At 46.2% G+C, this 21552-nt stretch overlaps 2 protein-coding genes across 11 annotated transcripts in view; one reads left to right on the forward strand and one right to left on the reverse strand.

Annotated features, from left to right (window-relative positions):
- The window catches only part of Nsun7 (NOP2/Sun RNA methyltransferase family member 7), a 40830-nt gene extending 37893 nt beyond the window's left edge, over positions 1 to 2937 (forward strand). Inside the window, exons 11-12 of the mRNA XM_057772365.1 lie at positions 692 to 815; positions 1391 to 2937. Coding sequence (XP_057628348.1) covers positions 692 to 815; positions 1391 to 2020 — 754 coding nt within the window. The 3' untranslated portion in view covers positions 2021 to 2937. The remainder of the gene's footprint in view (positions 1 to 691; positions 816 to 1390) is intronic.
- A 1164-nt stretch (positions 2938 to 4101) lies between these two features.
- Apbb2 (amyloid beta precursor protein binding family B member 2) overlaps positions 4102 to 21552 on the reverse strand; it is a 311966-nt gene continuing 294515 nt past the window's right edge. For 4 of the 10 annotated variants that reach the window (XM_057771509.1, XM_057771505.1, XM_057771508.1 and 1 more), the window contains 6 exons: positions 19378 to 19492; positions 18211 to 18298; positions 17147 to 17230; positions 15408 to 15523; positions 13782 to 13961; positions 4102 to 8677 (listed from right to left, as the gene is read on the reverse strand). In XM_057771509.1, the coding sequence (XP_057627492.1) occupies positions 8510 to 8677; positions 13782 to 13961; positions 15408 to 15523; positions 17147 to 17230; positions 18211 to 18298; positions 19378 to 19492 (751 nt within the window). In that variant the 3' untranslated portion in view covers positions 4102 to 8509. Of the gene's footprint in view, positions 8678 to 13781; positions 14010 to 15407; positions 15524 to 17146; positions 17231 to 18210; positions 18299 to 19377; positions 19493 to 21552 lie in introns of all 10 variants that reach the window. The other 6 variants (XM_057771502.1, XM_057771507.1, XM_057771500.1 and 3 more) reach the window with 3 other exon arrangements.

Raw genomic sequence — 21552 nt, forward strand, 5'->3', positions numbered from 1 at the left:
GTATGTGTGTGTGCACACGTGCACACGCATGCACAAGTCATAGAGTCTATGTGGTGGTCAGAGGACAACTTGGGAGTCAGTTTGGGTCTTATGCATGTGTGTCCTGGAATTGAATGCAGGACATCAGGTTTGTGCTTCTGCCTGCTGAACCATCTCACCAGCCCAGCTGGGTGTTCTGTGTTGTTGCTTGTTTGCTTGGAGTCAGGGTCTTCAGTAGCCCAGGAGCTGGCCTTGTGCGTGCTATGACCTTGAAACTTCTGTTCCTCCTCCCTCTAGTCCCTGAGTCTGTGTCACTGCCCAGTTTATGCGGTGCCCAGGAGCCAAGCCATGGCTTCCTGTGTGTCAGGGGAACACACTGCTCTCTGAGCCGCGGCTCCGGTCATGGAGCTGTACATCTGTCATGTGACTGCTGCGCTCACCTGTTTTCATGCATGCTAATCCTTAGAGAGGCTTTCGGCTTGTTCAGAGCTTCTTGGTAGTTATTTAGAGACTTTGGAAACATAATAAATTATGAGCTAACATGAAATATTGAGCTTTCAACTTAAGATCTGGGGGAAGACAGCTATAGTGTTTTTTCTTATTTGAGATTTTAAGTGATTGTCAAAACAGAAAATAAGAGTTGAAGAATACTCACTCCTCTCTTGGGTACATTGTTATTTTAGCTGTTAGATGTTTCTTTTCTCTACTGCAGGCTCAGTCCTCCTGTTCTCCCACTGTGCTCCCTAAAGGAAATGCAACTGTCTGTGGACAAATTCTTTAGACTGGAACCATCTGATGTTACCAATGGTTGCTTTCTTTCTATTTTAACAAGAGAGGTAAGGGAGAAAAATCCTAATGCATGACATCCTTTGAAATCGAAAACAACAAACTCTCTTCACTGGCACCTACTTCATGACTATTTTGCCATAGGGTCTTGTGTAGCCCAAGAGCTGGCCTTGTGTGCTATGTAGCTAGCTATGCCCTCGAACTTTTGTTTCTCTGGCCTCCACTCCCAGTTTACACAGCGCCCAGGAGCCAGCCCACGGCTGGAGGGCAGGAGCAGGATTATTGCCACACAGCGCACAGTCTCCGCTCTCCACGCTTCTCTTCAGTCTTCCTCTTTGGCTTGCCCTCCACCCCACCTCTTCCAGCAGTTTGCCAACTGCCTAGTGTATCTTCCTTAGTGTATAAGAAATAAGCAGGGTAATTCTTACGAGGTTTGAAAATGAGGAAGTTGAACTAAGAAAAAAGTTATTTCTGGGGTTTATGAGTTATGTTAGGGAGTAAGGCCTAAAAAACATTTACTTTAGTATGTTTTAATTTTCACTAAATCGCTGACAAATATTTAAAATCTGTGCACTGATCACCTCCCCCCCCCCCCCGGTCTTAACAATTGCTGTTTTCATTGCAGCGAGACCCATCCGAGACAGTATCCGTGAAGGATGTTCTGGCCCGAGCTGCTGCCAAAGGTCTACTGGATGGGGTTGAGCTTGGGAAGACATCCAAACGGGAGAAGAAGAGGAAGAAATCCAAAACATCACTGTCCAAAGCTCCTGCTAATGACACCAATGGCATCCAAATGAAAATCACCGAGTTCATAAGTCAAGAAAGTAAAGCGAGTACTTCCCAAGGCGAGGCATTAACAACTAAAACACCTCTCCCGCCAAAAACTGCCTCCCAAGGGGGCGCTTCCTCCCAGGTCAGAAAACCCAAGCCTGGCACCAATTCTTTACTGACCACATTGATGAAGACTACTTATCCTTCCAGGCCAGAAGACCGGCAGGTGACCTTGAGACGAAGGCCAGAAGGCAAAGTGATGCCTCTGAAGTCCGTTGAGATTGTTTTGCCTCCAGTGATGTTCCCATTGTCAAGTTCCCAGGGACCCCGAGCTCAGATGCCAGCAAACCGCATCTACTATCGCTTGGTTGGATCAAAGGTTGGCACGCACAGCTATGTTACACCATCAGCAACCAGAAGAACGGAGAAGGCTAAGGAAAGCACACCTTCCTCCTGTGTCAGGCATCCTAGACCATGGCTTTGACGGTGGGGCCCTTCCTACAGGCTGGCTGGGATTTCTTTCTGTTCAGACACTATTACTGGGGCTTCTGGTCACTTAGTATCTTCCCCTGCGACTTTACCTCCATGAAGACAGAGAAGCAGTGATGGAGGGAGCAAGCGAAGGTGTTGTGTCACCAGCTCAGTGCTGATGTGTTTTAGGATGCCTAGCTGCAGATTCCTGGGAGGGAGTGTGGACTAAGCAGCTGGCTTCCCTGAAGTAGACAGAGTGCCTCCCAGCAGGCTTCTCTGCAGAGTTCATTGAGGGGCTTGGTAGAAATTCCTCAGATACAAAGAATGATGTCCTCTCCTGCCTGCCCCAGCTCCAGCCAGGAACCTGACCCCGCTCCTTAGCCAGGAAGTTACTGTGCTTGAAACCTCTGGGATCCCAGTTGAGGCCAGTTTTTCCCTTTAGCACCCCACTGTTCCCCAAACAGGGCATGCCAGAAGGTTCTGCAATGGACTGAGCTTTGACTAGGAGTAGGAAGCCCAGTACCAGGTGTGCGCAGTCCAGATGGCCATACAGAAAACAATGTTTCTGGAGAATTTCCAGAATCCCGAGTAGACTGCACACAATAATCCCTTCCTTCTGTTTATGCCAAACATTGTTGGAAAAGGGACAGCGAGCAAATTTCTACCTAAGTATTCTTGTTCTGAGAAAGAGGTCTAACTGTTGAACACAAGCAATGTATCATTGAAAAAACACAAAGATTTCTGATTCTATGCAAAGATCAGGTGACACAGCCAAATGTACAAGTCATTTTGATGGCACACAGTGCTCAAACCTTGGTAACTCATTTCTGATGCACAATTACAATATATTGTAGCACTATGTTAATACATTAAATGTCAATTACTCTTAGCTATATTAACAATTGTCTACCAATATTGACATGATTATCATTTCTGGGTCTGATTTTTTTCATCATGGCAACAGAAATTGTTTGACATTAAATAAAGTTATGACTAAAAATCTTATTTTTAAAGAGTTCTGACACATTTGGAGTTTGAATGTAAGCTTTCTCTTCAGAATTCAGCTGTGGAGAAGCATGAGCGAGTGCCAAAGGCTCAGGTTAGGCAGCAGCGTGTCAGCAGACTGGGCCCGGTGCGCTTCAGCTCCAGTGGTCTCTGGCACACTTGAAGTGGGAAGGACAAAGGATTGGTGGGTTCTCACAGCAGTTTTCTTTCAGTCAAAGATTTATATTTCTCATTAAAATCTGTGAGTCAAGAAGATGAGCTGATGCTTCAAGAGGCTTATATTTATATTCCAAAGAATTCTTGTCAGTTATGACTCTTAAAACACAGAGAACTTAGGAAATAGGCAGAAGGGTTCTCTCCCAGTTTCAGCCTAGCCTGAGCTGAACCAAAAGAGGCTGTCTGGGCTGGGATGCGGCTCCATGGTGGAGTCCGTGGTTAGCACGGATCAGGAGCCAGTTTCCATCCCCAGACCTACAAGCCACAACCCCACACTGCTTCCATTGCTTAGGTATGCCACTGAGATGGAAAACACGCAGGTCTCTATGTTTCGAGATACAGCCTAACTGACCACTATTCAGAGGGGAGCTGCCCTTTCAGTCCAGCAGTGGGAGCTCAGGCTGAAAACCGTTCCACCTGGTTTGAGATCTTTATTTTCAAGCGTATTTTCTGGGTCAACCCTTTGCCTTATAGCAGCTCAGGATACTGTCTACTCTCTAGCAGCGTGTGCTTCTGTCGCCACTGGCAGCCACTTCAGAGTCTCCTCACTTGCAGCTCGGCGCTAAACTAGCTTCCTCTCTGCACATTCGAGGAGCTTCTCAATGGACCCACTCATCTACTAAGCCTTTGTGCTCTTTGGCAGTCTTCTTGGAAAGACAGAACCAATCAATTACTGGTAAAGTGAGAAGGAAAACCGGATAAAAGCAACATGAGAAAACTCTAGTGAAAACTGCTGATCACAGTCTTTTAATTTGAATTTTACTTTGAGTTTCTTAAAGTGTTGCAAAGTAAAAAAAATCATATAGTATTTAAATACCACAGTAACAGTTTATATTTTTTTTCATTTCATTTATTTGCTTTGTGGAACTGGGGATTGAGCCCAGAGTCTAAACAAGTTCAGATTTTTACCCCAAACTATTACCAGTGTAAAACCCCTGGAAGGAAGATGAAATGCCGTTCCTTGAGAGTTACTGTCTTTAGCAGCACAAGGGAGGGTGGAATGTGGTGACACATCTGCAATCCCAGTACTCAGGAGGCTGGGCAGGAGGATCAGCATGAATTCAAGGCCAGTCTCAAAGACAAAACAACTCAACACAGCAAATGAACGACTTGGGCATTTACTTTTAATTACTCGTCTTCTGTGTATCAGGGAGTTAAAACCAGATCCAACTGACTCTCTGGTTACCACCTTTCATTTTGGATTCAATGCACTGCCCACTTCCATTCTTGATTCTTACAAGAATGAAAGGCAGACTTTGTGTGCATGTTGAAATACCTTAACCCTATGAGACTGCTTACAAAAAATTCCAATTGATGACCAGATGGGTTTCTGTGTTCAGAACACCAGCTCTTTACTGACTGAAGAGTATGGGAAGAGCAAGTCCTTACAGTCACCAGCTCATTCTCACCAAGTGGGAAATGCAAACACTAATGAAAGCAGAAGCTTACATTACTAAAATGATTTTTAAAAAGTTTAATTTGAAGTAAGAATAATACAAAAATAAAATAACTACTGTAGAGACACTAGGTTTGCATCTGTTTCTTATATCTGTGGCCGTGCTGGCAGAGAAACGAGTCAAACCTCGCACACAGCTACATCTATTCCCACATCTTACATTTAAATGTGCAAACGTGGTCAACAGCAAAAGGCATCAAAAAGAAAACCAGATGTCCTTTTAGGAGGAAGTGGCTAATGCGGCTGCCTGGCAATGCTCTCACAGTTGGTGCAAGCAAAGATCTTTGCCTTGAAGTGCACCCCCCCCAACCCCTTCATGGTTCCAAGGCTTAAACTCAGAGCCCTGCACATCTTACACAAGTGCTCTACCATGAGCCACACCCCCAGTATGCCGAAACAAGTTCATAAACCCGGCCAACTCCAGAGCTTTTGGCTTGATTGTGCTAATATTAGGGAGTCATTTTCCCACGTGGTTTGTGAAATCTTGCGTTGCAATGCTCATACAGGGAGTGTGCCCTACAGTAAGGGAAGCTTTGGGGCTACACATAAGTGGTCCTGTTCTGAGTGGTTTGTTCTGTGTCCTTCTTAAATGTCTAATGTGTATTAAAAAAAAATAGCAGTGCCAACAGTTATATCACCAAGAATTTGTTTTAATGGAAATGGGTCTAATGTCCCTTCATGCAGTGAGACAGACAGACAGACAGACAAATGAAACAATGGTTCCAATTAGCCATGGTGATCCTGAACCCAGGTGGAAACGAAGGGCACGTGGATGGATGTGTAGCTCTTTGATGACGTCACGCAAGTTGTGAAGGATATAAAAACAAAGCACCGCACAGTGCCTTAGTCTATCTACAAAGACATGGTCTTAGCCATAGGCATGTTGGCTACCATGGTGATGCTGCCCCGGAGCACAGGGAAGGTAGGCAGAACACTCCTGCCTAGTTGCTTTTAAAAAATAAAAGGAACTTTAAGCATTCTGCCCTTGCTTCTACATATTCCAATAAAAATGTGACTACAAATCATTACAAAACCACCTTGTAGGCGATGTAGTTCACTGAGATTAATTAGACCCAGGTAAATGACGTTATACCCGGGAAAGAGAATACATTAACACAATAATGCGCCATACTTCAGTAAAAATAGAATAAATAAAATAAAAATATTTTAAGCTGTATTTAACAAGTTAATTAAAAAAATGCTAAGACACACAAGGCTTAGTGAACGCGGCTGCCTGTTCCCGAATCCCGGATCTAAAGAATGCATAGATAACTGAAGTCACTAAGATCTCAGGTGAAACACTGGCATCCTTTCACAAACAAATGCAAACATACTTTCATACATACTTTTTGGCCATGGCAGAAAGTTGTCTGAATACACCATTTAACATAATTCATTTTACAAAAATCAACCTGCATTTAGTAGGCAAAGCTATTTTCAAAACAAAACAGCTGCAGTAAGAGTTGTTTTTTCCCTTACGCAAAGGCTATCATTCCTCTTACTGAGTCCTAAAATTGCATATATAAATCAGTTTGCTACTTAAAGCTAGCTCAGTATTCTTGATCCCGATAACAAACAAATGTAGATTTTAAAGACGAACAGGGCTTGTATGGAGACATCCTATAGAAACAGGGATTACTTTAGAGTTTTGAAGTGGAGTGCATTGAAACATTTCACCATGGAGCCCAAATGAGAGACTATAACTGGATTCTGGACAGTTTTTCTCTGGGCACAATTTCTTAACTCAGAAATCTCTCAGATGGCACTAGTTACTTCAGCTAATATGCAAGTTGGCACCAAGTATTAATGCATTTTTTTCTCAAGGAACATCACTTTTATTGTAGTGTGTGGATGCCAGAGAACAGTCCAGGTTCTCTGCATCTGATGCCATGGGTTTTCTGAGGGACCCACAGGTGGAACACACTCACTTCAACGCAGTCTGTGGCTGCTAAGTGCCACAGTCGGGAAGGTTTCTACACAAGTGATGTAATATCTAGAAAATCTCAGCTTGGGAAGGCTGCTGAGGACAGACATTTGTCCTCTACACATGTTTGAGGAACACAGTCCTGGACCGAGAAAGGACAATGGTCTTAACAATAAATGCCACTGTGTAGATTAACTGGACGGTTTCCTTAACACACTCGAGGATTCTGAAATTGCCTGATAGTATTTTCATTATCTGTTCTGTGTATGGACCTAGAGTCATCTGTGAAGGGTCTTCCTGATTGTGTGAAAGAGGCATCAGGTGGCAAAAGCTGGGAGACGTGATCCTGGTTCTGGCTCTCAGGAACTTGGGTGAGATCCTCGGCCACTTAGCCTCTTGGTACAAAACCCTGTGTATTTGATTTCTTCAGTGAGTTTGGTACCTTTTCTACCTTGTAAGGCTCGACTGTGATAGAACTGTGGACATCTGCAGAGCAGCGCATAAACACAAGCATTACTTTTATAACAATATTAATTTTGACATTAAAAGTAAACAAGAGTAATATAAGATTGATCTTTGCAACCTCCTTTTAAAATAATGTCAACAAGAGTCTAAATTTGTGTATCTTTATAGTTAGGTTTCTTAGCTACATAAAAAGTGGAAAGAAAATGATATTTGGGGAACGCTATCAAACAATCCATTATTTCTGTGTATATTGTGCTCAGATAAGAAAAAATTGAATCTTTTGAAAGTAAAATGGAAAAATAGAAGTTTTAAAACGTATCTAGTCAAGTCTTACCAAATTTCTAACATTAAATACATAAGTTCAAGAAAAGTACAACTTAAATTTGTTGCCATGAACACTATATGATGGGTAGACAGCTCTCTGGACAAAAAGCATAGCGAAAGCTTGTGCAGATAGGGAACCCTAGGAGGACATTACCTCCAGGATGTGAACTAACAAGAATCACACAGTGAGAGCTAAAATCATAGTGTGTGACAGAGATATAAATTGCATATTAGCTCGTCAAACTAAGGATGGAAAGTGTAGGAATATTTCATTTTCAGGTGTGGGTGGAGAACGGCCATAGCATACTTCAATTCTCTAGCTGCACTGTACAATGTAAGGCAGAAGTTTGAAATATGTCCCATCCCAAATGTATTATGAATCTGCTAATCTCTCTCTCTCTCTCTCTTTTTAAATAACCAATTTGAAAACCATCTGAAAAGAAAGGCTATTTTTTTTGCTTGATTTTTAATTCCTCAAATTTAGTTTTCTATCAATTTTAAAGTTTTCCTTTTCCCAGCACCCCAAAGACATGAAGGGGTGTCCATGCATCAGAGAGCTCGCTGAGGAAAGTGGCTGGTTAGTGTCTGCACTGATGCCAACAGCCAGTTTTTGTCAACTGACAGGTTTACTTTTATGAAAAACTAAAACCCAATTTTTTTTTTTTTTTTTTTTTTACAGGAATTCTGAAAGCTGAAAACAAGGCAAAGTGCCAAGGGACCCCAAGGTTGCTTGCGACAGATCCAACCAAGAGGACAGAAAATGAACCTGGGAATCATTCACTCCAAGGATGCAGCATTAGTTCTCTAGGAAGGGTGTGGCCACATTCTTCGGAGAGTGTGTGAAGTCCTGCTCACAATATTTACAGTAAAAGACCTTCCACTGCTCATGATGGAACTTACGGGAACAGAAAACAAAAACAACTCATGCTTCTTTTCATAGCACATGGTGGTGGCAAGACGCGGTCACATGCTTGGTCTTAACACTGTTTGGTTAAGGATGAATTCTCTGGAGACAAAGCATCAGCAACTGAATGGAAGGCCAGCTGTCGGCTTCTTTAGTGTAGACATTTGCTCTTCAGGTAAAAGTGACAGAATCCCGGAGCCCAGAGCTGCTAGGGTGTTTCTGGGATGGGGCGTTTCTGTTTCAATGTGTCAATGAGCGATAAGACCCCTCGTTTTACGTTAGTTGTGACTCTTCTGGTCACTGAGTCCGCTGGCGGGGGTGGAGGTCGGACTTTCTGTGAAGGTGGCCTGGCTACCAAGCACTTCTGGTATCGCAACTGGAATAAAACAAGCAAGCAGAAATTTAGGGAATAGTATCTCTTCTTGGTTGTTGTGTTCAAAAGTTAATGGCCCAACTTCTGAATATAAATCTAGGAGTTCATCACCACTACCACCAGCACCACCACCAACCCCCCACCAGCACTATTGCCACCACTACTAGTACTGTTACCATCATTACCACCACCAACCACCGCCAACCAAAATGCCACCAACACTGCCATTACCACCACCCCCACCCACCAGCACCAGCCTCCACCCCTGAGGTTGGATTCCCCTCTGTATGCTGTGAATACCACTGGTGAATAAAAGAAACTGCCCTGGCCTTTTGATTGGAAAGAGCTTAGGTAGGTGGGGAAAACCAAACTGAATGCTGGGAGAAAGGAGGCAGAGTCAGAGAGAAGCCATGTAACTGCTGCCGGAGACAGACATGCTGAAACCTTGCTGGTAGGCCATGAACTTGTGGTGATGCACAGATTAATGGAAATGGATTAAATTAAGATGTAAAAGTTAGCCAATAAGAAGCTAGAGCTACTGGGCCAAGCAGTGATTTAAATAATATAGTTTCTGTGTGATTATTTTGGGGCTGAGCAGCCAGGAACAAAACAAGCAGCCCTTCCCCAACACACCCCTACCCCATCTCCACCAGTAGTACTATTACCACCATCACCATCTGGTCTACCACAGCTGCCACTCATCACCATTACTCCTGCCACCACTGCTCCCCATTCCCCGCCCATACTACTAGTATTTCTATTGTGTGGTGGGGAAGACTGACCCAGGTCCTTGTATATGCGAGGCAAGGGCTCTACCCCTGAGTGCATCTGCAGTCCGGATTCATATTGTTCTTAATGTGGGGGTGTTTTAAATTCCCACAGCTGTTTGGCTTCTCCCACCCATCCTTTCCGCCCACTGCTCACAGTCAACAGCCAAACAAATGAAAAGGATCAGCAGAGAGAGGGCGCTAACTAAGCTTTCCATCAGACATGTACATCCAGGAAAGTGTTGGTGATATGGCATAATAGGAAGGGCACAGTCTGTATCCAGGCTGTATTGCTTGTGAGCTCTAGGAACCCAGCCATTGCATTTCTCCAAGTCTCAATGTCTTTGACTATAGAGCAGTTGAGAATTACAAAGCAAACTGTAGAAAGCCTTAGATAGGCCTAGCAACATGTATTTGTTCCTGTCCCTGTTTCCTGCTGTAATAGAAAATGTTGTACTGAGATTTCAGTTATCTCTTTTAACTAAAAGTATAAACCCTAAGTGATTAAAAAAACAAAAAAAACAAACCAACATTGGGAACACAGGCATATCTATCCTTCAGAAATATAGCAACACAGGCCTGCTGAGATGGCTCGGCAGGTAAAGGCACTTGGTTTTCAAACCTAACAACCCGACTTTGACACCAGAAACCCACAGTAGGAAAGAACAAACTCCCCAGTGTTGTCCATCGACTTCCACACGTGGCAACCTGTGCACTTGCACTCTCTTCCTCACACATACCATATACACATATACACTAATAAAAACTCCTTTGTTGTTTTTCGAGACAAGGTTTCTCTGTATAACAGCCCTGGCTTTCCTGGAACTCGCTCTGTAGAGCAGGCTGTCAGACTCATAGAGATCCAACTGCCTTGGCCTCCCAAGTGCTGGGAGGTGTGTGCTACCACCTGGCAATAAAAACTTTTTAAAGAGAGAACTACATCAACGTAACCAGCTTGCTTTTGAACTAGTAGAAAGTTAAATAATTCTTCAGTGTTAGATGAAAAGGATTATGTTTGTCATTTCTTTCTGATCTCTAAAGTCAAGTCAAAGGTCTGTTGACCCTCAGCATAGTTATAGCTGCTTCTCCCTCAAACACATGAAAACACTCACCAAAAAAATGGGACGGGGGTTCGAATGCTCTCTCATGTCCCACAGGTCAGAAAACTCAGTACATACAAAAGGGTGGTTTACCACATGTCTGCTCTATGGAGAACATCTTGCTAGGTCTGCATCACCAATCACACGCCTCTTAAAGCATCACTTCATCAGCAGGTACGTGTGGCAATATTAAACCCTGGACTTGAAATTTCAAATAGCAGCTTTGTATGCATATCATGAATCAAAATTGCACATAACTGATGGAATTCATAAATAAAGAATCCGCTCTGACCTCTTTTAAATTCCATGAAAGTGTCTTCACTTAGGTCTATATAACACAGCTGCAGAATGGGCCTTAAAAGGGAATTCAAAAGAATGTGTCACTACCATATCTCCGATCGTATCAATCCATGCATAAGTATTCCAGATGGAGAAGGGCATGGATTTGACTGAAGAAAGGTACGCGTGCATTGGGGAGAACTGGATTCAGAGTGCGGTGGGAGCTTAGATTGTACCCACGTGCCTTCTACCACACTGCCTGAGCTACTCCAGCTGGTTGCATTAATAAAATTTTTATTAAAAAAGTGTTTTCAAGTGGAAAAATGATTCTGGGGATCTGGAAAAACAAACCTGTAGCCACTGATAAAACTAATTAGCTAACTGTCATTAGCATTTAAGATGTATAATTAAGAGTGAAAGCTATTCATTTTAGACCCAAACCATCTGGTACGCTCCATTTCAATTTTGTAAAATATCTAGTTTTTTCGCTTGACTGAAAGAGCACTTGCTTATTTCCCATGGTCCCTTCCTCCCATCTACACCTGGTTCCCAGGTCCACCTCACAACTCCTGCACTCCCCTGCTCCTTCCCCACAGCCCTGCCCCCAATACCCAGGCTTGTGAACATTAGCATCCTGTGTGCATAGCACTTAGAGAAAACAGCACTCCCACTGAGGACCAGTGAGTGGGAAGCAGATGGAGTGTGGATCCCAGGTCTCTCTTCCTTCCCTTCCCCCCACTCAATAGTCTCAAAGATTAAAAAAAAGGGGGGGGTGGGCATGTGTTTACCATGTGCTACAGGACACACACGGAAGTCAGAGGACAACTGGTGGGAACTGGTCTTTTCTCATGCGGGCTCCACGTCTCAAAAATTAGGTTACCAGGTTTGGTAGCAAGTGACTTTACCTGCTCACTGGCCTCAATAAGTTTCGGTAGCCAATTTGCTCTTTTCCTATCCTGTTGTCTAAATAGTCATCAGTGTCCTTCACCATGGGAAGACAATAATACCCGAGACAGAAATCTAGAAAAAGAAGCTAGAATGTACAGCCCATACCAGATGTCGTTTTTTTTTTTTTTTGTATCTGGATTCAGAACTCATTTTGGGGATGACATGACAACTGGCTTGGGTGTGATTTATGATTTCTTGGATTGCACAAGTAAAAACAGGGCCAAATGCAGCCTTGCAAGACATGGCCTGTGTGAGGAGAGAAAGACGCTAAGAAAATAGCAGAAGGAGCTGGAGATAAGAGTGAAGGAGGGGTACTTCCACGGCCACGGCCACACTGCGGCTGGCAGAGGCAAAGCGGGGGAGAGTCTGTGGTGATGATCTGCCAGGTGCTGCAAACGTCCACACAGAGGACTGATAATTGCAAAACTTTAAAGACAAACAAACACATAGAAGTGCCGTAGGCAATAGGTTGTTTCTAACGCCACTGTACTTTCGCGGAATGACTGTCTTATGTGTGGTCTGTCATTCACATCGACATACATGTCATTATAAGGCACATGATTCATGTGGCTCCTTTAGCACAGGAAAGTGTGCAGATCGCCTCCATCCTAAATAAACCAAGCTCACAGAGCAGCCAGTGGTGTTCCTTTGACAACCCCCCCGACAGACTTTCCTAGTTCCCACTTTCAGAGTCTTTCTCCCTTTGTCCAGTTCCTTCTCAGGCTGGTGTAGTCTCCTCCACTTACAGCTCTTTCCACGCTACCACGGGACTTTGGATTTTGTGTCTCTCCTGCTACACCGAGCTCCCTGATTCACAGGGCTTTCTGGGGTCTGTGCAGAGCTCCTGGATCCACACTTGGGGCTCTCTGGGGTCGTAGCAGAGGGGACTCCTCACACAAGGTAGTGCTCCATCTCATTGATCATGGCCTCGTTAGCCCTCTTCTGGCTGCCTCCTGCCGAGGCCCCTCCCTGTCTCTTTAGTCTCCATGCTGGCGGCCCAGGTTGATCACTACACCTCAAGCTGTACTTTAAACTTGCCCTCACGAGGAAAGGTCTCCAGGAAGAGGGACTGTCTTCCTTTTGGATGGAATACTATTTTAAAACATAAGTATGAGGCCGGGCGGTGGTGGCACACGCCTTTAATCCCAGCACTTGGGAGGCAGAGGCAGGCAGATCTCTGTGAGTTCGAGACCAGCCTGGTCTACAAGAGCTAGTTCCAGGACAGGCTCCAAAACCACAGAGAAACTCGCGCACGCCTTTAATCCCAGCACTCGGGAGGCAGAGGCAGGCGGATCTCTGTGAGTTCGAGACCAGCCTGGTGTACAGAGCTAGTTCCAGGACAGACTCCAAAGCCACAGAGAAACCCTGTCTCGAAAAAACCAAAAACCAAAAAAAAAAAAAAAAAAAAAAAAAAACCTAAGTATGAGCTGGAAGCTGTGGCGCATGTGTATAGTCCCACTGTTGGGAAGGTTGAGAGTTTAAAGACAGTCTAGGCTACAGTGAGTTCCAGGCCAGCATGAGCTACTGTGAGACTTTATGTCAAAACACCAAACCCAAATCCAGAAAAATTCCAGAAGCTAGAGATGACCAATTCCTACTTGGTAATCTTTCCTGGAGACACCAACTTCACCGGTCTTTCATGATGGGGGTCCTGTTTCTTCCACCAGTTCCAGCGACTATCACTAGACTGTGCCCTGGACCTCAGGCTCTAGTGCCTACCTTCACAGTTCCTTTGCTCTGACCAGAGGAGTTCCAGTGTGCGCAAGAACGCTTCCCAGAGCACATCCGCTCAACAAAGAGATGTTTACATCTCAAATCAGACATCCTGTGAAGTACCCAGGCCTTGCGAGCCAGCAGCACGGGGCCCACTCTAGTCTGTTACTTACTGATCACTATAAAGTACGGGGCTTTGGGAGTGAGACGTTATCCATTAAATAAAGGATTTCCACTCTAATTTACAGCATCTAGAACAAGAAGGACAGGGAAGGTGGAGCAAAAGGCGGAGTCCCTCACCATGCAGGCAGCCTGGACGGCTTCTGACACGTTGGCGGCATTCGGCTCACACCAAAACACGTGGCACTCAAAGCGCTGGTTCCCAGTGTCCATGATGAAGGCAAATGTGTGGACATCCTTCCCGACACCCATGAAGGACAGAAACCGCACTCGACACTCCACCAAGATTTCCTCTTCGCTCTGTAAGAGACATGGTTCAGCACCCGTGCTCTCTGGGAAGTCAGACAGCTGCCAGCAAAAAAAAAGGTCACACCTTAAATACTTCAGAGAATTCCGCTTACAGAGCCTGGCAGGATTTGCATCTTATTAGAAAGTCAGAATGTGGCTAAGTAGCCCGAGAAGCCACCACTGCCGTGGGTATCTGATCTCACAGTGAATGACCCTGCTGCTGTGGAAAGGGATGGGTGTCCCATTCTCTATCCACTGCAGCCTACATCCGTTCTTCACTGTGCGCAGAACAGTGTCACACAGACTTCTATAGACTGCCCAACGCAGGGCCCTCAGTGGCTCAGGACCCCTTTGTCTATATGAACCTTTGTCTATGTGTGTCCAAGAGTAAAAGATTCACATGTCTTGCTCCGCTGTTTTTTATTCAAGCACCAAATCACATCCAACACTGGAAGACAAAATGCTGCTAATCAACACATTTGTCACTTCATCCCCCCTCCTCTTCTCCACACACAAGGCAGCATCAAGACGTGTGTGGGATTCGTTTCATAGCTGACATCCATGGCAGCAACCACAGGCAATTTGTGAGTTAGTAAACACAGCTAGAATGCCAGCTTTCAATCTGTAACACCCTGGCTTGTTAAATATTCATTCATTTCACAGGCATCCTACCCTGGGCAGGGAGGTCGGGAGGTTTGTGGAAGAAGTACTGGAGTCGGAATCTGGGAGACAGGGTGTGGACAAAGGGGTGTGGTACAGGGAGGGAGCTGCACCAGTCAGAACACCTCAGTGGGGGAGGACACCACAACGCGCTTTAGGAGTGAAATCCAGAACAAGGGGAGAGGAAGGCAGGCTGGGGAGGACTGCTCACCGACAGGGGTGAAGTGATTTTGACAGTGACCTGCTGGTGGCAGAAGCTGGGACATGCTCATGACCTGAGGTTTTCCTAGCACAGGGCCTTCACGCACCTTGGTAAAGGGGGCTGAACTCAGACCATTTGGCTTGAAGGCCCGGTTCTGTGCTTCTAATTTGATCTTAGCCAAGTAACTCTGTTCAATCACCCTGATGGGATAATCTGGGTTGAGGCAAACGCCGGCCTGTCAGGATGACCAATGATCTGTTCTCCAGAAGTCATATAGCATTGGGCTTCCCGAATACAGGCAACGTTTGCACCCAACTCCAGACAGCATGGCCTAGTCCACACCAGAGCCCTAATAACAAAAATGAAAGGCACAGGAAGCTACGGCTAGTGCCACCTGTCACCTTGAACCATTTCAATCTCTCAAGCAAGTGAGGAAGGCAGAATGGGGGCATCAGAATAGGAGTTTCCAGATCCCGAGGGAGGCACGATGAGGCCCAGACAAAGTCCCAAATCTTCTATGAACGTAGGCCATTTTAATCACAAGTCAATATCACCCCAAGAGGCCAAGCCTTGATGTGTCCTCTCGAGCTCCTCACCTTCTCACTGATGACGGTGACTGTGGCATCGGCCACGTTCATGTTCACCGAAGGCCAATCCTCCTTGCTGGATGAGGTCATCAGACTTTCTATGGCACTGTTCAGGGTGTCCATGCCTACACATAGAAAGGATAATTAAAACTTCACTCTCTAATGCAGGCCCAGTCACTCAGGAACAGCCAGACCCAGGTTGGCCTTTGTAGTTCCTGGGGTCAGGCCACCTACTGCTTTATCTTCAAGTTTGCTCAGAAGAAAAAAAGCCAGTTTGAGTCCTGGGCACCTCCAGGGATGTGTGTGTATGTTTGTGCCTGCATGTCTGCATGCATGCATGTGTGGTGTGTGTGTGGTGCGTGTGTGTGTAATGTGTGTGTGTGTGCCTTGTCTATGAGACTATGATGCTCTAACCTCAAGCCTGCCTTTGAGAGCCTAGGGAAGGAGACTCAACAGAAGCCAGCATCTACCAGAGTATCAGACCCTTCCCTATCATTTAGTCAGGGAAGAGTTGATGGCCCCTTTACAGATGCTGTCCAGTGGGGTTCCTTTGCTAGCTGTAGAATAAGTAAGCTCAGAACAAGCTAAATCTGTTTATTGTGTGTGAGAGCACATGACACATTGTGTGCGTGTGTCTGCAGACAACTTCCCAGCTGTCCTGCGCCCCCTGAGCTATCTGGCCTGCTCAGGAGTAACAACTTCATTGTGACGTAACTCGCGTGGAATTCACTCTTTTTAATGCATACCATCCAACGGCTTTTGGTCTACTCATAGGGGAGTCATCAAATCAATTTTAGTATATTTTCAGTACTCCTGTAATACTTAGGGGGGCACTCTCTATGTTCCCTACAACCTAGCCTCGAATCAGTTCCTACTTTCTGTCTGGTTCTGGGGCCTTGCCTATTGTCAGCACTCCTGTTAAGAATCCTACACAGAGGACTCTTTTGGGGAGGGAGAGGTGACTTCTTCGATCCATCTCAATGTTTCAAGGGTCACACGTGCCATGACCTGTTTCTTTACTTTTTCTCTTGCCAGATAAAATTCCATTATTGGAAAGGTGATGGGTATTAGGAGTGTCTTTACTTTTGAACAAATGCTATTAGGAATGTTATTGTAGCTTTGGGGGCGGGGGGAACAAAGCTACCAGTTTTCTTGGGTATGTGCTTGAGGGCAGAACTGCTGAGTCAAACAACAGTTAAGGTCTTTGACCCTCTGAGGAAGTGCCTAAAGGTGCCCCAGAGAGCATTTTACTTTACCCCCAGACCCCCGACTTCTCCAGGGCCTTTTCCAGCCAGGGGGAAGCTACAGCTCCCAGCTTCTCTGTGAGCTGAAGCAGGTGGAACACCTCAGTTCCTGGCACCAGGGTAGGACATACCACTATGGGTCACTGTGTAAAGATATGGGGGCTCCATCAGTCTTTCCCACCTGTCTCCAGTGGGTAAGAACAGAGGCAGGAGCCTGACCCCAAAGCTGAGAGCCAGACAGAGCACTCTACAGTCCAGGGATGCTCATTCCTGGAATGCTGGGACAACAGGAAACACACACTTGTTCCCTTGGAGTCTCTGCATGCTGGACCGCACATCAAGTCAAGGTTAGCTTGCCCCCACCACCTACGCGACCAGGATGATCATGTGTCCCAGGCTGGTGTTACCACAGAGGCACAAGTCAGGGTTAAGATGAGGCCCTCACCCTTCTGAGAGAACCAACGGCTCTTGTAAGCTTTGGAAGCCTTGCCCAGTTTTACCTACCGACAGGTCTGTCCACGGGTAACATGCCCAGGTACTGCACATGGAACTTCTGCACCAGTTCCGTCTTTGGTGTTGGAAAATCTACTACAAGGAACAAAAGCAGTGTGTTTCTCAGTAGTTCCAGGGCACGGGGAAAGCCAGCTGTCCATCTGGAATCTGCACGCCCAGATGGCAACCCATACCAGGGCACTCTGTTCCCAGACGTTCGTTCTATAACGACAGCATTTCCTGACTCCAGATATAGGGGCTTTGCCAGTCTAAACCCTACTGATCTCTCTTTCAGGGTGAAATGCTTAGGAAGGCAAAATCCAGTATGCTAAGTCTTTCATGTGCTAAGAAACAGCTTTTCGTGCCCTATTTGTTAGGCATGGCTGGTGCCCAAAGAAAGTTTATATACATTATATATTCAAAGGGTATATATAATCAAAGGCATGGAAGAAACAATGCAGTCCCCCCAACTAACAATCTATAGATTTTTAAACTAGACAGTCCTTACCCCAATGGTAATACATGGGATTAAACAAAACAAAACAAAAACTCTGCTACAATATTCTCTAATTTGTTCAACAGAAATAAAAAACAACTTCCCTGTTCAAGACTTTTGAACTCTGATCCCTCGAGGCCTGGAGCACACACTCATTGTCCCCTCCACCACCCAGGCAGAGTCTCACCATGCAGCACCCAGCCTGGCTCACAGTCCTACTGACTCTACGTCCCAAATTCTAGAGATTGGATTCTAGGATGGAGGCCACCATGCCCAATTTTAAGGTGTATTTTTATTTTATATGTATGAAAGGTTTAGTTAGCTTGCATATATGTGCAGCACATGCGTGCGGTGACTGCAGAAGCCAGAAGAGAGCAACAGATGCCCTCAAAACGGAATCACACACGGTTGTGAGCAGCCCTATGGGTGCTGGGAATCGAGCGCGGGTATTCTGTAAGAGTAGCCGGTGCCATCATCCAGCCCTCGAGTGTGCTTTTAAAGGAGACCAGAGAAGCCCCTGCAACCCTCCGGTCTTGCCGGACTGGCAGGAGCCTTGGAGGAGGGGCCGCTGTAGACATACCTTGCAACGGGACGTCGAGACTCACATTGTTCCTTTCCTGTAAGGAGCTGCAGGCCAGGGCTTTGGCATTCTTCCGTTCAGCCATAATCTAGACAGCAAATGAAAGCGCATCTTGGGTTCCCGGCTACGGACCCCATGTCAGCAGCCAGCCCTGCCAGCAAAGCATCTGAGTGGATTCTACCGGGATTTAAACTGATGCTCATCTTCTGCCTCCTTTTCCTCCTCTCCCTGCGCTACACATTATATGAGATTTCACCTTTCCCTGCTGGGGATGGTAGGTGAACATTTCCTCAGAGTGACAGCTTTCTGAATGCTTGGAAGCTTCTTCTTCCATCTCCTCGTTCCCACACCTGTGGAGGACAACCCAACAGGCACCCTCTGGGGGCAGCTGGACCCTCTGGCCCCTACTTATGCTCAGAGAGCACAGAGTAACATGCTTCCCTGGTACTGTCCCAGGGCGACTCTTAGATACTCTTTCCAGGCCTCTGGAGATGTTCAGATCCTACCGCTGCCCTTACTAGCCGTGACCTTGGATAGGTAAGCTGCCCTTTTGTGTCTCATCACCGTAACCACATATAGACGAGAGCATGTATGTCACAGGGCATGTGTGGAATAAATGAATATTAAAGGAGTCCAGAGGGCTCAGGAATGTCGGCTGCTGCCATTGTCCTTCTCCGGCTCTTCCAGGCGTCTCTCTTCTGTGAGGGACACTAATGGTCACTGTGTGCAGGCATCTTTTTGTTCTTGTTCTCCACCAGGGAGTCACAGTGGTGTGGGTTTAGGGACTGAAAGATGCCTGGTCACAATGGCCCTGGAAGTAACTTGCGCTTTGAATCCCAGCCCAAGATGTTCATTGCAAAGTAATTACCGTCATTTCTCTAGGTGTATGTAATGTAGCGGTAACGTGACGTTCACAGGATGATAAACACAAGTCACATGCAAAAACTCCACCATCTTGTGAGGGACCCGGGCATCCCTGTGAGTGGGTAACCCTGAGGTCATCGATATGCCTTGAACTTGGAATCCACTACACACTAACAACATGGGCTGAGCACCACCCTGCCCACTTCTCCCTGGGTTTGATGTCACAGGCATCTCTCCAGCCCTCCCGCTCAGTCAGTGAGGGGAAACAGGGAGGTAGACCCTGTGCCCTGGACCCATTCTTACCTTAGAACAGATTTCGTGGAGACTTGTGGCGATGGCTTTTGCTGGCGTGTCACATCGAAACACATGACACTTCAGAATCCTCGTGTCTTTGTCTCTTGCTACATAAGCAAAATCCCTGTGCAGAGGCAATTTGCCAGGATATTAGGAAAAGGAGCCTTTTCTCAACATGTGCTCCAGTTACGACTATTAACGGAGCTCATAGCCAGCATGCCAGCGGTGAACGGTGGAGGCAGATTAAACACCAAAACCAAAACACCAACAGCTACAGACAGCAGAAGCAGAGGTCAGTGGCTGTTAGGGACCTGTTGCTATGTGACATGGTAGTGTCCTCTAAACCTAGCTCTTCAACTCTGGGATAGGGACCAACCCAGAGTGCACACTGAATTCTGAAGAAAGCGTCTGTCTGGAGCAGTGACAAATAAGACGATGAGACAATGAACACGGAATTGGGAAGAATATGAATTACAGAATGATATAATGACAACCAGCATGAGCCAGCAGAAGCGAAACAATGGGCTGTGATGTGTGGGCGGGCACAGAGGACGGGCCAGCCCCACAGCTGCCTGAGGAAGCTGATGGGCAATCAGAGAACCCCGGAACACACATGTCTTGTGAACTGGACATTACCAAAGGCATGTGACTTTGACAGACATCCACACTGTGGCCCTGGGGGCAATGCTGGTCTCCTGTGTTATATATCAGGTTAGCTCAAGCAAGCTGACTGCTCTGTCTGTGCTACTGATACCCATTATGACGTTACGTGGCTTCAGAACAACCATACCGGGTAACACAACTAAGTTTCTTGCTGTTATTAATGGAGACAGTGGCTCTCCAAATAGGGAGTGAAAGATCTCACTGTGTAGCCGAGGCTGGCCTGGAACCCCAATCTTCTTAGCTAACTTCTAAGTGCTACAACCATGGCATGAGCTACCCCACACAGCAACTGAATTTATTTTTTACATTACTTGTCTTCCGATCTGTCTTTTTTAAGTTTTAAAGATATATTCTATATTTTAATTATGTGTGTGGGTATGTACACCGGTATGCAGATGCCCCCCCCCCCACACACACACCAGAGACATGCAATCTCCCTGCAGCTGGGGATGCAGCTAGAGCCATGAGTGGTGCTGGGAACCCAGCTCAGGTGCTCGGAAAGAGCAGAGCGCGCTCTTAGTTGCTGAGCCACCTCCCAGTCCCTACTTGTGGGTTTCTGAGATACAGTCTCACAATGTGGCCTGGGCCAGCCACAAAATTACAGCAATTCTCTTGCTTCCACCTCCCCACGTGCCAGAATTACGGGTGTGAGCTACCATGCAGCTTAAATTACTTCTCTTAATACGGAAGAAGTTGGCAAGATTTCCATAGATGACCACACGAAGGTCTAGCCATACGTGTGGTACTAGGGTGAGGGAAAGTTGGTGAGCTTGAAGGATTGGCAACAGAAACCTGCCTCCTGGCCTTTGTGCTCTGGAGTTGGTCCTGAATACAGCGCATCCTTGCCTGCCATCTCACAGATTCTGCCCTCAGCCTGCCCTCACCTGCCCTCAGTATTGCTCCTAACTGCCTCCTGCTCCTTCACTGCCTATCTCCGTTGGCATCTTCCATGCTGGAATCAAATGTTCCCTAGCCTGCCAGCCACAGCCCTGTACCCAATCCCAATGTCTTGGCCTATCTCACCACCTGGAAATCTGGATCCCTCGCTCCCCTTCCAGCCTGACCAGTGCTCAGCATTTTAGCAAGTTCTCATCCTTGCTTTTGCTTACTTTGTCTCTACTCTGTTGCCACTGCTGGGCTAGGGTTCCCTATGTACACCACACTCACCAGTGGGCATCCCGCAAGTCCACAAAGCTCCATGAAGATGGATTATATCTTATGCCCAAGACACAACAGAAATGAGTAATGTTTGAGGACTGAAGCACAGGCTTGCTCCACGTGTCCCTGGTGCCTTCAGGGAACGGTGACCTTTACCCGAGGTGTGAATAGGTACCATGGCACTGGGTGAAGAGACAGGTCTGGGGGTGGGGCACACTTTGAGAGGTGAGGATAGTCTTTCTCCATATTGTGTTCTCAAAGCCTTCCCATCCCAGGCTCAAGTGCCATGAAGGAAACACACAACCTAAAAGATCAACAGTTCATTCTGGAGACGGCTAAGAGGAAGCCTTGTTCGTGGTTTCC

Source organism: Chionomys nivalis, chromosome 6 (assembly GCF_950005125.1).
Source record: "Chionomys nivalis chromosome 6, mChiNiv1.1, whole genome shotgun sequence".
NCBI lineage: Eukaryota > Metazoa > Chordata > Mammalia > Rodentia > Cricetidae > Chionomys > Chionomys nivalis.